This window comes from Salvelinus fontinalis, chromosome 9 (assembly GCF_029448725.1).
Source record: "Salvelinus fontinalis isolate EN_2023a chromosome 9, ASM2944872v1, whole genome shotgun sequence".
NCBI classification, from domain to species: Eukaryota; Metazoa; Chordata; class Actinopteri; order Salmoniformes; family Salmonidae; genus Salvelinus; species Salvelinus fontinalis.
In genome coordinates, this window is record NC_074673.1 from 50,843,907 (window position 1) to 50,857,411 (window position 13,505).

Here is a 13,505-nt window from a genome sequence, read left to right on the forward strand (position 1 = left end):
GTGTTTCCGTGTGTGTTGAACAGGACCCCGGGTCAGAGGAGCGTTTCCACGTGGAGCTCCACTTCAGTCCCGGGGTGAAGAGCTGTGAGGACGAGGAGAACGTCCCTCTGGGCTTTGGCTTCCGCCCTGCCTCCGCTGAGGTCTGTGTGGTGTCTGTGTGGGTGGGTGGGTGTGTCTGTCCACAGCCCCCCTCATCGGTCTCTTTAATCCAATCCAGAACCAGGAGAAGCAGACCAACCAAGGCAGTCTGGAGGACCTATCACAGGACGAGCCTGACCGGGCCCTGCCTCTCTCTGAGCTAGTCAGCATCAGAAGATCACCCATGATCCGCAACCGCAAGACTGGCTCCATGGAGGTACTTGATCAGGGCCATATTAGTTATTGTGTCCCCTGTCCCAAATGTAGTGTGTTCCACATTTTAGGGTGGTGTCTTTTGGTGCACGCAACGGAAAACCGTTTGCAATGGAAAATAAAATATGTATGTTTCTTATTGGATAAGTCCAGGTAGTTCCTACCTGTTTGAGTTAATAATAATAATAAACACAACCCAGGCACAGCTTTCATCTGTTCAGATATTGTATTGCTGTGATAGACCAAACCCACATAGAAAGAGACAAACCTTAATTTTGTAATACTTTACGGAAATCCAATGCTTCTCAGGCTACATAGCATTTTAACGTTCTATGTAGCCCGTCCCTATTAGTGGATCCTTAGTAAAGTAATGCGTCTGTTTTTACAAATGAATGGAGACCAGTTTTACCTAATTTCTATCAACATGTTAAATGTGCAACCAGAGGGAAAAGAACAAAGCTCTCCCTCGCCCTCCATTTGGCTAATCTGACCATAATTCTATCCTCCTGATTCCTGCTTACGAGCCAGAATCAAAGCAGGAATCACCAGTGACTAGATCAATAATAAAAGTGGTCAGATGAAGCAGATGCTAAGCTACAGGACTGTTTTGCTATCACAGACTGGAATATGTTCCGGGATTCTTCCGATGGCATTGAGGAGTACACCACAAAGAAATAAAAGCTGAAAGAAATCATTCTCTCTACTATTATTCTGACATTTCACATTCTGTGTGCCTAACTGACCTGAGACAGGGAATTTTTACTAGGATAAAATGTCAGCAATTGTGAAAAACTAAGTTTAAATGTATTTGGCTAAGGTGTATGTAAGCTTACAACTGTACATACTACCTTAACTAACTGGTGCCCAGCACATTGACTCTGTACCGGCCCACCCTCCTGTATATATTGTTATTTTTTTACTGCTCCTCTTTAATTACTTGTTATCTCTTATTCTTATCCGTATTTTTTGAAACTGCACTAGGGGCTAGGGGCTCGTAAGTAAGCGTTTCACTGTAAGGTCCTTAGTGTACAACACCTGTTGTATTCGGTGCATGTGACTAATAACATTTGATTTGATGTCTCCATTAGTGACTGCTTGGTTATTTCGCTACCTGTCTAAGTGTCAGCTGTTTGTCTGTCTCGGTCTGTCGCACTGTGACAGTCTCGGTCTGTCGCACTGTGACAGTCTCGGTCTGTCGCACTGTGACAGTCTCGGTCTGTCGCACTGTGACAGTCTCGGTCTGTCGCACTGTGACAGTCTCGGTCTGTCGCACTGTGACAGTCTCGGTCTGTCGCACTGTGACAGTCTCGGTCTGTCGCACTGTGACAGTCTCGGTCTGTCGCACTGTGACAGTCTCGGTCTGTCGCACTGTGACAGTCTCGGTCTGTCGCACTGTGACAGTCTCCCTTTCCCCACCCAGGTCCTCTCCGAGACCACCTCCGGCTCCTCCTCCAAGGGCGCCTCCTACCGCCTCTTCCCCTCCTGCTCGCGCCAGTCTCCTGAGATCAAACCGACTGGCCTAGGTGGGTATCTGGTTTCTGTCAACCACTGTTGCCACTGTCATATTTCTGCAACGCTGTCATCAGCACTCACTAATCTCTTTGGGTCATGTGAATGACCTCTTTCTCTGTGTCTCGCTCACTCTCTTGTTCTGTCTCTCGTTCTGTTGCTCTCTCCTTCTCTCTCCGGCCCCCTCATTCTCTCTCCCCCCTTTCTCTCTCTCTGTACCTCTCTTTCCCTTTCTCTCTCTCGTTCTGTCTTTTGCCTCCCTCTGTCTCTCTCACGCTCTCCTTCTCGCTCCTTTTCTTCCTCTCTCTTTCTGATGGCTGCATAGCTGCCGTGACTCCATAATGGTAGGTAGGTCCAGCAGCCAAAGCTCCCAGGCTTAGACTATGTAGGCCAGAGGTCAATGGAGAGAATGCATCTTAGGCTGTGTCCCAAATGGCCCCCCTATTCCCTTTATAGTGCACCACCATGGGCCTGGTCAAAAGTACTGGACTATGTAGGGAATAGGGGGCCATTTGGGACATAGCCTTAGAGCCCCACCACCAAGGACCTATCCTGCCAATAGGGCTCTATATATGGGGGCCTGGGCTCCGCAGAGCCCCCCCTGGATGCTATTCCAGTCTGTCTCCATTTACATTCATCTGTCAAGAGAAGCAAGGAATCTTCCACAAGTTGATTCAATTTAACCGCAGATACAACTAGTCCCCCGTGCGTGGATTTGGAGGTGCTTGTTACGTCCGGCCACTTTCTAACACAGTGATATTCACACCTTACTAAGCCCTTATAAAACAAATAAAAGTGTGCAATGGATGCATCTCATTGATGTGAACTCGGGCTGAGGTTGGTTTGACCCGTGCATGTGTTTTCCACTGCTTTTCCATTCTCCTACTGTACTGTATGCACCAAGCTTGTTCAATTATGTCAACCTGTTTTGAAATTACCATTCAAATGTTGTTGCTGTCCCTGCATCCCACCAATCCACCGATTCCAGCACAGCTCACTTTAGAGCAGAATAAAGGAAAAATAAAGGTGCATTCTTATTCTGCTGTGACTGTTTCTATGCCAACTGCTTTAGGAATTGAACAGATGGTTATAGAAAACCTATGTTATTTGTGACAATAGCAATGTTTCTGTCCCCACAGTCCTTGACCACTTTGTTATATTAGGTTCTCATTAGTATTGTATTGCATTGTATTCATACTAAAAAGCCCCCTTATTTCTTAAATCCATGTCTTCCTTTGTCTGTGGTCCTACTAGTTGTTGATATAAGTGTAAAGCCTTTAGGCAGTCTCCTATCCCGGGAGACCTTAAGGAGAGGCCTTATCTATTTTTCTTGTAGGAGGGGTTAGGGGCCCGGTGTCAGGAGTGGTCTTCGTTTGTGTGCTCCACTCTATTCATAAACAGACACACACACCCCTTAGCAACACTGAACTGCTCTTATTAAGAACCGCATGGTGTGCAATGAGTACTAACCCCATCCCCCATTCCTCTCCTCTCTCCCACCCCGCGGTTCTTCCACAACAGGGTCCCTGTGCTCGGGCCTCTTCAGTGCCTCTGTCCTGGGGGTGTCCTCTAGCGCCCCCAACCTGCGGGACTACGTCCGCACCCACCACCGCAAACCCCCCTTGTCCCCCGGTTTGCCTTTTGGAGATGGTACGTCCTTCCTCTATCCATCTCTGTCTCTATCGACCGCTATCTAACTCCTGTCGTTTCACATGGCCGCTGAAAATGCCGTACATGGTGCCTGTAAAAAAATAAATTAAAAAAACTGAAATGTCAAATGTCCGCCATATCTGCCATTTTAGTTCCTGCTCAAACACTCTTGTCTCTCCTTCCCAACCTTAGTGGACAAGAAGTTATTTGATCACCCAAATTATCCGAGAGCCCTCCTTTCCCCCCTCTATCCTTCTGCCTCTAGAACAATCCTCTGCTTGAGTGATCCCCCAACAGCATGAGCAGTGACCACAATTGTGATTATATGCTAAGAATTTAGGTTTTATACATTGCATGCTGAGCATGGATTGGTATTGGATTGCACACAATCAAATGCGTTACCCATGACCAGTAATCCTGCTTCTCCTAATCAAAGCAACATGGCCTTCCTTTGATTACATGACATAACCGGTGTGTGATTAGGTTGCTAAGTAAATCTTGTTTATACAATTGTATATATTCTGTATCAGTGTGCATGTCATGTCATAACTAGGGGGTAAAAGGATTTGTTAATCAACAGGGAATTTTCTATATTAACCTTAATTTAGGGAAGCGAAGGTTAGGATCAAATCTGCCTTGAGATCCATTAATCCAGCATTGCATAATTCCCCTTTGCATACCACAATTTCCTGACTCACTATAGAGTGAAATGGGGAGTTGACTATTATTATAGCCACCAGGGGGGCCTCATATAAATTGAGCTCTGATTATCGCAAATGTTTTCATCAGGGCATATGGCTTGGAATGTTGGCGCACAATGATTGGCTTAATTTAATCCAAAAGCTGACACCTACCTCTTGTCATCAGATCAGCCAGCACCCTGATAGTAACTGCACAGTATGTAATATGAAGAACAAATGACCTGCCACCTGCATGTGAAGAGGAACGATTGTTCCACTGCGGATTGAAGTGCCCTTTTTGTCCAATGGGTGTCACTGTGCACTTTGCTTTCACCGTATACTTGATATTAGGTACACTTTAAGAAATGGTCGCTTTAATATTATGCTTGAAGATGTTACATCTTTTGCTTGTATGAGACTAGAGATGTGTGGGGTTTAGAATAACACCAAGGCTTTTCTCTGGTGATGGGGGTTTTGTCTCTGTGTTTGTGTGTTTTTGCAATCTCTCACTCGCACTCTCACAGACACACACATAATGCTGGCCAAAGGCACTGGTACGTTTACAAAGACAAATGAGCAAGGATTGTGTTTATAGTCACAGCTCTCAAATCCAGATGGTTACACTATTTTAATATAGGTTTTTGTTAAATCTGTTGCCATCACTGAATGTTTCCTTTCCAGATAATTTTATCGTAGCATATTCTTTATAGAGAATAGACTCAAAAGACTGTTCCAGAAAGATTGAAGTACATTTTAGGCTATTGGTAACTTCCGCAAATGCCCACTTCACCAGTGCCAAATGTCAGTCCTCTGTCTCCATTCAAAACAACCATAATCATCATTTTTCATCCCATCCACGTTCTCCATTGTTCCTTCATTACCAATTCTTCCATGCTGCCTTCCCATGCTGCATATCACTCACCACGAACAGACACACATTTACCGTACCTAGCTGCAGCATTATAGAGGGGACCTACTCGGGCTCCCGAGTAGCGCAGCAGTCTAAGGAACTGCATCTAGATGCTAGAGGCGTCACTACAGACCCTGGTTTGATTCCAGGCTGTATCACAACCGGCCGTGATTGGGAGTCCCGTCATTGTAAATAAGTATTTGTTCTTTAACCGACTTGCCTAGTTAAATAAAGAATAAAGAGAGAAAGAAATATATTCGTTTAAAGACACATGGGGGTCAGGAAAACACACGTAGGTACATATGCACTCACACTAGATACAGGCATGTGCACAGGTAGCATGTATCCCCAGTAACGCCAGTTACCCTTCTTATTTCCTCAGAGCTGTTCTCTATGCCGGCAGTAAAGAGATTTTCTGTGTCGTTTGCCAGGCATCCGACTAACGGTATGTCTGCCTTTTTTCAAGTATACCTCGCCACTCCTTAGTTTCCCTTTTATCTTGCATGTCTTTTGGGGGAAACTATTTGGGTTTGAAATTGGCTGCGTAATTTCATCGTAATATCAAGATCTCAATTTCTCTGAGTTTCTACTTCACAAGACGTCCTGTCTCCATCTGTTTGGTTTCAACGTTCATTCTTAACAACATCTGTGTTTACCGGCCTCTACACTGCATTTATCTGTTAATATATGTCTCTCTGACTCACCATTTTCCTACAGGATGGATATACACTGAGTGTACAAAACATTAGGAACATCTTCCTAATATTGAGTTGCACCCCCTTTTGCCCTCAGAACAGCCTCACTTCGTCAGGGCATGGACTCTACAAGGTGTCGAAAGCGTTCCACAGGGATGCTGGCCTGTGTTGACTCCAATGCAGTTGTCAAGTTGGCTGGATGTCCTTTGGGTGGTGGACCATTCTTTATACACACGGGAAACTGTTGCGTGTGAAACCCAGCAGCGTTGCTGTTCTTGACACAAACCGGGGGCCTCAAGCACCAACTACCATATCCCTGTTCAAAGGCACTTAAATCTTTTGTCTTGCCCATTCACCCTCTAACTGGCACACATACATTGTCTCATGTCTCAACACTTAAAAAATCCTTTGTTAACCTGTCTCTTCCCCTTCATCTACAGCGATTTGAAGTGGATTGAACAAGTGACGTCAATAAGGGATCATAGCTTTTCACCTGGTCCGTCTATGTCATGGAAAGAGCATGTTTCGTACACTCAGTGTTTGTATATGGAATATATCCCCTTTGATATATCACCATGTGTTGCTGTGTATACATATTACTTATCCTCACATGCTCCTTTTTGTTCATTCAAACCCATTCTCTGGAGAGATGGTTAGCCCCTCCACCATTCCGGTCTACTTTTAGATTAGGATAACCCGTGTTTAAAGCTAATGAATAGCCTTCAAAAGAACAACTTTTTACACATGAAATTACTGTTAAAATCTCTTGTTCGACTCGCGATAGACCTTTCAGTTTGACCCAATGAAAACGGAGTTTGTGCTAAACCTACTGAATAATAGCATCAAACAATGGGTAGTGGAGGAAAGGGTTGAATCTATTCATTTCATTTGAATTCATGTTTGGCGTTCAAACGTGGCTGTACCACTTGGTGGTTGACAGAAAGGGCATTCACATTACAACGTTCTATGGAAGAGATGTTGCCCTATATGTGTTGCTTTATGTGTCCATGTCACTTAATCACCGGAAACTTCCGTTATCAAGAATGCCCATTGAGGGGGAGGGGGGGTTGACCGACCGTTCATTTCTCCCATCTCTTTTCCTGGTCTCAATCTAGTCTTGTTGCTATGTACTTTGCTGTGCGCTATTAAAGATATTGGTACTTGGCATGGCCTAGGTGTCCAGGCAGCAGTGATGGGTTCGTCATGCATGGATGAACCCTCTGATGGCAGTCAGATTGGCCCAACCTATTGGAGCTGAGCTGCTACGATGGGGGAAAATAACAGTGGTGAGCATTTGTGCACGACATTGTTCGACGTGAACAAATATACATGTTTTGGGACTTCTTCTGTAGCTTGGTTTATGGAGAGACCCATTCAAACTGCCGACTCTGGGCCTTGCTCTCCGCTCGCTCCGTTAAACAGATTGAGTGAGTTTCCCGAATAGCAGTATTGTATGTCATCCAAGTGCCCGGATCATCTGACTACGAGGAGCAGATGGACTATGCATAGCCTCCGTAATTGAGAGATTCCACACATGGTTTCTGTGTCTGTGTTGATAGAGATTTGCATGGACTTCTGCTGGTACTCACTGCGATGGCTACGGTGATCAGTGTTTTTATATGAGGCCTTAAACAGTGCAGCCCATGCAGTATATAGAAAGGTGGGTTTGGATACAGTACGGTCTGGACCTGCGTCACTTATGAAGTATGAATTAAGCTATTTAAACTGGCAGTACTTAAAGAGAGGTGGGGTGGATAAATGGCTTTTCTGTGTCTCTTTGGTCTGATTCTTTGTTTTTCAATTGGGCGCTAACAGGGAGTTCCCGTTACTGATGCACAGTAACAACCTACAGTACTCAACAGACCTCATTCACGTAACCAACCCACTCCATCTGCCCATTAACACCTGTTGCCTTTGTCCTGACCTCTCTCTAAGTCAGACGTCCACAGTCACACAATCCTGTGTTGCCATGAATGATGCATGAGATCAAAGGAACTATTTGAGATTGACATTGGGCTAATCTTTGTCTCAGGGAGATATTGTTACGTCTGTTCAATTGTTTACAGTATTTCTGAGGCGGTTATAGGTACTACTCATAGGGTCTTCAGGTGTGTTCCCATTTTCTATGATCTCCATTTCCCTTTGAGATAAAAATGCTGTTTTTTTGATTCCACATGAAAACATTGATGCCTTGTTTGGTAGTTCAGTGTTTTCTGGAAAGAAAGCATCGCTCTTTGATCTTCTGAGACAGGTGTGGTGTTGGGGAGTCCAAGAAAAGCCTTGTGACTACTGGTAATTCGTGGAGAGGAGAGAGGCATTATGGCATGACATGCCTGTAAGCATTTCTTCCATTTTTAGGCTTCCAATGTACATTACCCATTACCCAGCATTACCCTGTGATAATCAGATGGTGAGAACCGTAGCTCTGGAGAGTTGTTTTTCCTCTCCGTGTGTCAGTTGAGTGGATGAGAGCCTGGGACCTGTAGCCTTGTTTCTTTTGAATGAAAACGAGTGCCTGCCCCTTTAGCATTATGCACATGCTGGCCCACCTACAGCCTTTTTCTTTTGCTCCTCTTCCACTGTGCTCTCTTCCTCGCTCTGCCTCTTCTTCCTCAGAGTCCCTAGACGAGCATCTTGTAGCCCAGCTGCTGAAGGGGCTCGTCACTGACCCGGCCCTCCTGTGTTGCCCTCCTCTGGCCTCTCTGGACAGGGCCATGGCCCACCACCTGCACCAGTGCCCCTACCACCTGCGCCTCCTCAGGAACTGGCTGGTGTCCGGCCAAGACCTCCCCGAGTGCATCTACGGTCAGCCCTCTGTAGACCTCCCGTGTCCTCCCCTCCGCCCCTTCATGCAGTGCTGGGGTGCTGCCAATGCAGGCTTGTTGTTTTTGCTTTTCCCTCCCCCCTTTTTTTCATTTTTTCCCCCGTCTCTTCTGTCTTCATTCGTTTTTTTTTGTCTAACTCGGTATCACTGTCTACATGAGTATGGCATCAGTCTAATTTGTTGCCCTATTCTTTCCATGTCTGTCTCTTAACCCGTCTCTTGCTCTGTCTATCTGCATGCCTGCCAGAAAATGCAGCAGTGGCAACTATAAAGGGGGTGTTCCTTCTCCTATCGATGGATCGATACCCCTTACTCATTTTGCTGCTGAGGCTTTTCATCCAAAAGGATCTTTTGCCAGCTTTCATTTCATTTCGAGATCTTTTTATCAGGCTTGACAGAAAAAGAAAAGGCAATCCTACCTGATGCCGTATTCTGTGCAGCCCCTGCTCTGGAAACTGCACGACAACCAGCACTGCCTCTGCATGTTGGCAAGTCTACATGGCTTTAATATTGAATGACCATGGACAAACCTCTTCTAGAAGGGTTTCCGCTGCTGAGTGAAGTGCAATGCATGCTACCCCCTAGGTTGGGGTAACAGAGCAAACACTATGAACAGGTGGGGATGAATGGGAAATGGCACATACAACTATTGTACAGTCCTTTTGGGACAGCTGCCTGTCAAGATTGTTGCTTCAGATATACTTAATTGGAATGATGGTGACACTGCATTATGGGAGGTTCTGACTGGGTACCATTTGAGAATCCATTAATGATATGTTGGTCTTTTGGCAAGATCTAAGATCTGTCTGTGGTGAATATCTAGGTCATTAGCTAATTAAGCGGTGGTCTGTCAGTAAACTACCGATTTCAGGGGAGTTTCTGGAGCATGAATCGATGTCCCCCTTTTGTGCCTACGCATCCCCCCTTGAGAATACTAGACATCAGCCCAGAGCTCTGTAGCTGTACAGGAAATCACTTTAGTTATTTTAGGAAGCACTTCATACTGTATTACTATTCTCTTGGTAGACTTGGAAGAGAATGATACTCCATTTACATATGTAATTGACTGGGCGCACATGAATTGTCAGCCTGACGTTTTCTCACGCCATCTTTTATTTTGATCTCCCTCCTCTCTACCGCTAGTCTAAGTGCCACCCACACAAAATAAAGCCTTCAGAAATGGCATTTTGTGACCCAGGAAGCAAAACAGAAAAGTTTCAACATCATTATGTAGATGTTGAATATGAACACTGAGTGGTTCAAAACTTGTGAAGTTGCACAATTAAATATTAAAAATATAAGGTACTATTTCAAAATCATAGTGCGTTTTTCATCATTGCCGCTAGCAACATATGAGGTTGCCATGTTACACCTTGGTTACAATTGTTACACACGTTTTGTTGGCCATGCTTACAGAAAGCAATGTACAGTGCCTTCAGAAAGTATTCATAACCCTTGACTTATTCCACATTTTGTTGTTACAGCCTGAATTCAAAATGGATTAAAATTATACTTTTTTTCTCACCTGTCTACACACAATACCCCATAATGACAAAGTGAAAACATGTTTTAATTTTTTTTACAAAAGTATTGAAGAAAATAAAATGCACATCTCATTGATATAAGTATTCACAACCCTTTGCTATGACACTCCAAATGGGAAGGGAAAGGGGAATTTCCTTTGATCATCCTTAATTTCTCTACAACTTGATTGGAGTCCACCTGTGGCCAATTCAATTGTTTGGACATGATTTAGAAAGAAACACAACTGTCTTTATAAGGTCCCACAGTTGACAGTGCATGTCAGAGCAGAAACTATACCATGAAGTCCAAGGAACAGTCCATAGAGCTCCAAGATATATGCCTCATCACAATTATATCTGGGGAAGGGTATAAAACAATTTCTAGAGTGTTGAAAGTTTCCAAGAGAACAGTGGTCTCCATCATTGGGGGTAGAAAAAAAAACTTCCTAGAGCTAGCCCTCCGGGCAAGAAGGACCATTTGAAAATCTGTGGGAAGACTTGAAGATTGCTGTTCACCGCTGCTGCCCATCTTACTTAACATAGCTTGAGAACATCTGCAAGGAAGAATGGGAGAAAATCCCCAAATCCAGATGTGCAAAGCTGATAGACACCCAAAATGACTCAAAGCTTTACTAGCCGCCAAAGGTGGTGCTTCAAGTATTCACACCCTTTGGGCAATACGTTAGGTAAATGAGATTTCTGTATTTCATTTTCAATACATTTGGCAACATTTCCAAATGTTTTCATGATGGGGTATTGTGTGTAAATGGGTGAGAAAAATATTTGTAATACATTTTGAATTCAGGCTGTAACACAACATTTTGAATGGGTTAAGGGGTATGAATACTTTTCTGAAGGCACTGTATGTACCGGACTAAAAGAATCCTGAAATAATACGAGGCTGTTGAAAGGTGCTCTGGATTTTTTAAAGATGCCAAACCAGCTATTTTTGTAGCTGTCGGGAACTTGAATTCTTTGAGAGTTGTGTTAGCTAGCAAATGATGTTGTCTTTAGTTTGGCTAGCAGGCGAAAGAAATTATGGCCTTTGAAAGCTAAATACAGCTACCATAATGTCTTATATTAACTGAGAGAACCACCGTACATGGTTAAAACACATTTCGGGGTTTATCTGGATCAGTGAAAGACCTGTAACCAGGGTTGGGTAGGTTACTTTCGAAATGTAATCTGTTTAGTTACTAGTTACCTGCCACATTGTAATCAGTAACGTAACTTTTGGATTGCCCAAACTCAGTAACGTAATCGGATTACTTTCAGTTACTTTTAGATTACTTTCCCCTTAAGAGGCGTTAGAAGAAAATAAAAAATGTGTGTTAGCAATTGAACCACTTCGATTGCCGGATAAGTCAATGTTAAAGTTTACATAGCTGCCATATATGGATGTTTGACTTCCTCTAACCCATTGCGTTCTACTACATATAATACGATTAAATTATATCTTTAAATTAAAAACCAAAGTCTATCAGAATTCCAGTCATTCCAATAAATGTTATACCCTTTGATCTTCAAGAATAGGACTTGGAAGTATAGATTAGCCAAATTGTTTTACCTGAGCATGACCCCAAAACTAAGGACTTATTAGCCAGCCCTACTCTGTTTATGATTTTGTTGTCATGGGTGACTGATTGGGCTCATTGATTCAAGTTGAAAATTAAATGCTGCACTCATGGAATGGCATGCTTTGAGCACTACTGAAAAGTGCTATTTACATGTGTGAAATGAATGCCATATGCTGCATTTGCTGCATTTGCTATAAGCCTATTGTTTAACTGTTTTAAAGGGCAAACCCACAGATGAAACGATAACAAAACGGTTGCCCCGCCTCTGTTTTGGTGAAAATCTGAGGGATGGATGTGCCTGGAGAAATGTAGTCACTCTTAGATGAATAGACAGGGCTATGGATGCAAGGACTGAGCATCCATGATAACATGGTTAAAACAATAATTTTGATATGAGGCTATGCAGTGTTAGTTAACATGTACAATATTTCCCAACATTGGAGTAAAACAAGCTTATACTTTGGGATCTCATGGAGTGTAACAGTTGAACTCATGAGGTGTTTATAAAAATGTTTGAAGAATCAATGGAATATAAACCCTTTTTCAGGACCCTATCTTTCAAAGATAATTCATAAAAATCCAAATAACTAAACAGATCTTCATTGTAAAGGGTTTAAACACTGTTTCCCATGCTTGTTCAATGAACCATAAACAATTAATGAACATGCACCTGTGGAAGAGTCGTTAAGACACTAACAGATTACAGACGGTAGGCAATTAAGCTCACAGTTATGACAACTTAGGACACTAAAGAGGCTTTTCTACTGACTCTGAATGACATCAAAAGAAAGATGCCCAGGGTCCCTGCTCATCTGCGTGAACGTGCCTTAGGCATGTTGCAAGGAGGCATGAGGACTGCAGATGTAGCCAGGGCAATAAATTGCAATGTCCGTACTGTGAGACGCCTAAGACAGCGCTACAGGGAGACAGGACGGACAGCTGATCGTCCTCGCAGTGGCAGACCCCGTGTAACACCTGCACAGGATCGGTACATCCGAACATCACACCTGCGGGACAGGTACAGGATAGCAACAACAACTGCCCGAATTACACCAGGAACGCACAATCCCTCCATCAGTGCTCAGACTGTCCGCAATAGGCTGGACAGGCTTGTAGGCCTGTTGTAAGGCAGGTCCTCACCAGACATCACCGGCGACTACTTCGCCTATGGGCACAAACTCACCGTCGCTGGACCAGACAGGACTGGAAAAAAGTACTCTTCCCTGACGAGTCGTGGTTTTGTCTCACCAGGGTGATGGTCAGATTCGCGTTTATCGTCGAAGGAATGAGCGTTACACCGAGGCCTGTACTCTGGATTGGGATCGATTTGGAGGTGGAGCGTCTGTCATGGTCTGGGGCAGTGTGTCAGCATTATCGGACTGAGCTTGTTGTCATTGCAGGCAATCTCAACGCTGTGCGTTACAGGGAAAACATACTCCTCCCTCATGCGGTACCCTTCCTGCAGGCTCATCCTGACATGACCCTCCAGCATGACAATGCCACCAGCCATATTGCTCATTCTGTGTGTGATTTCTTGCAAGACAGGAATGTCAGGGTTCTGCCATGGTCAGCGAAGAGCCCTGCTCTCAATCCCATTGAGCATGTCTGCAACCTGTTGGATCGGAGGGTGAGGGCTAGGGCCATTCCCCCCCAGAAATGTCTGGGAACTTGCAGGTGCCTGTGTATATATATATATATTTATGTGTGTGTGTGTGTCCAAAAATGAATGTAGCAACTACAGATGGCCCCTTTTAAAGTCTATCTAAAGTGTGTGCATTTGAACATG

At 44.1% G+C, this 13,505-nt stretch overlaps 1 protein-coding gene across 10 annotated transcripts in view; it reads left to right on the forward strand.

The window, feature by feature from the left end:
• LOC129862804 (inositol hexakisphosphate and diphosphoinositol-pentakisphosphate kinase 1-like) overlaps positions 1-13,505 on the forward strand; it is a 67,082-nt gene that overhangs the window by 38,540 nt on the left and 15,037 nt on the right. For 3 of the 10 annotated variants that reach the window (XM_055934789.1, XM_055934790.1, XM_055934793.1), the window contains exons 23-27: positions 24-140; positions 218-355; positions 1,772-1,874; positions 3,382-3,510; positions 5,483-5,545. In XM_055934789.1, coding sequence (XP_055790764.1) covers positions 24-140; positions 218-355; positions 1,772-1,874; positions 3,382-3,510; positions 5,483-5,545 — 550 coding nt within the window. The other 7 variants (XM_055934791.1, XM_055934792.1, XM_055934794.1 and 4 more) reach the window with 5 other exon arrangements.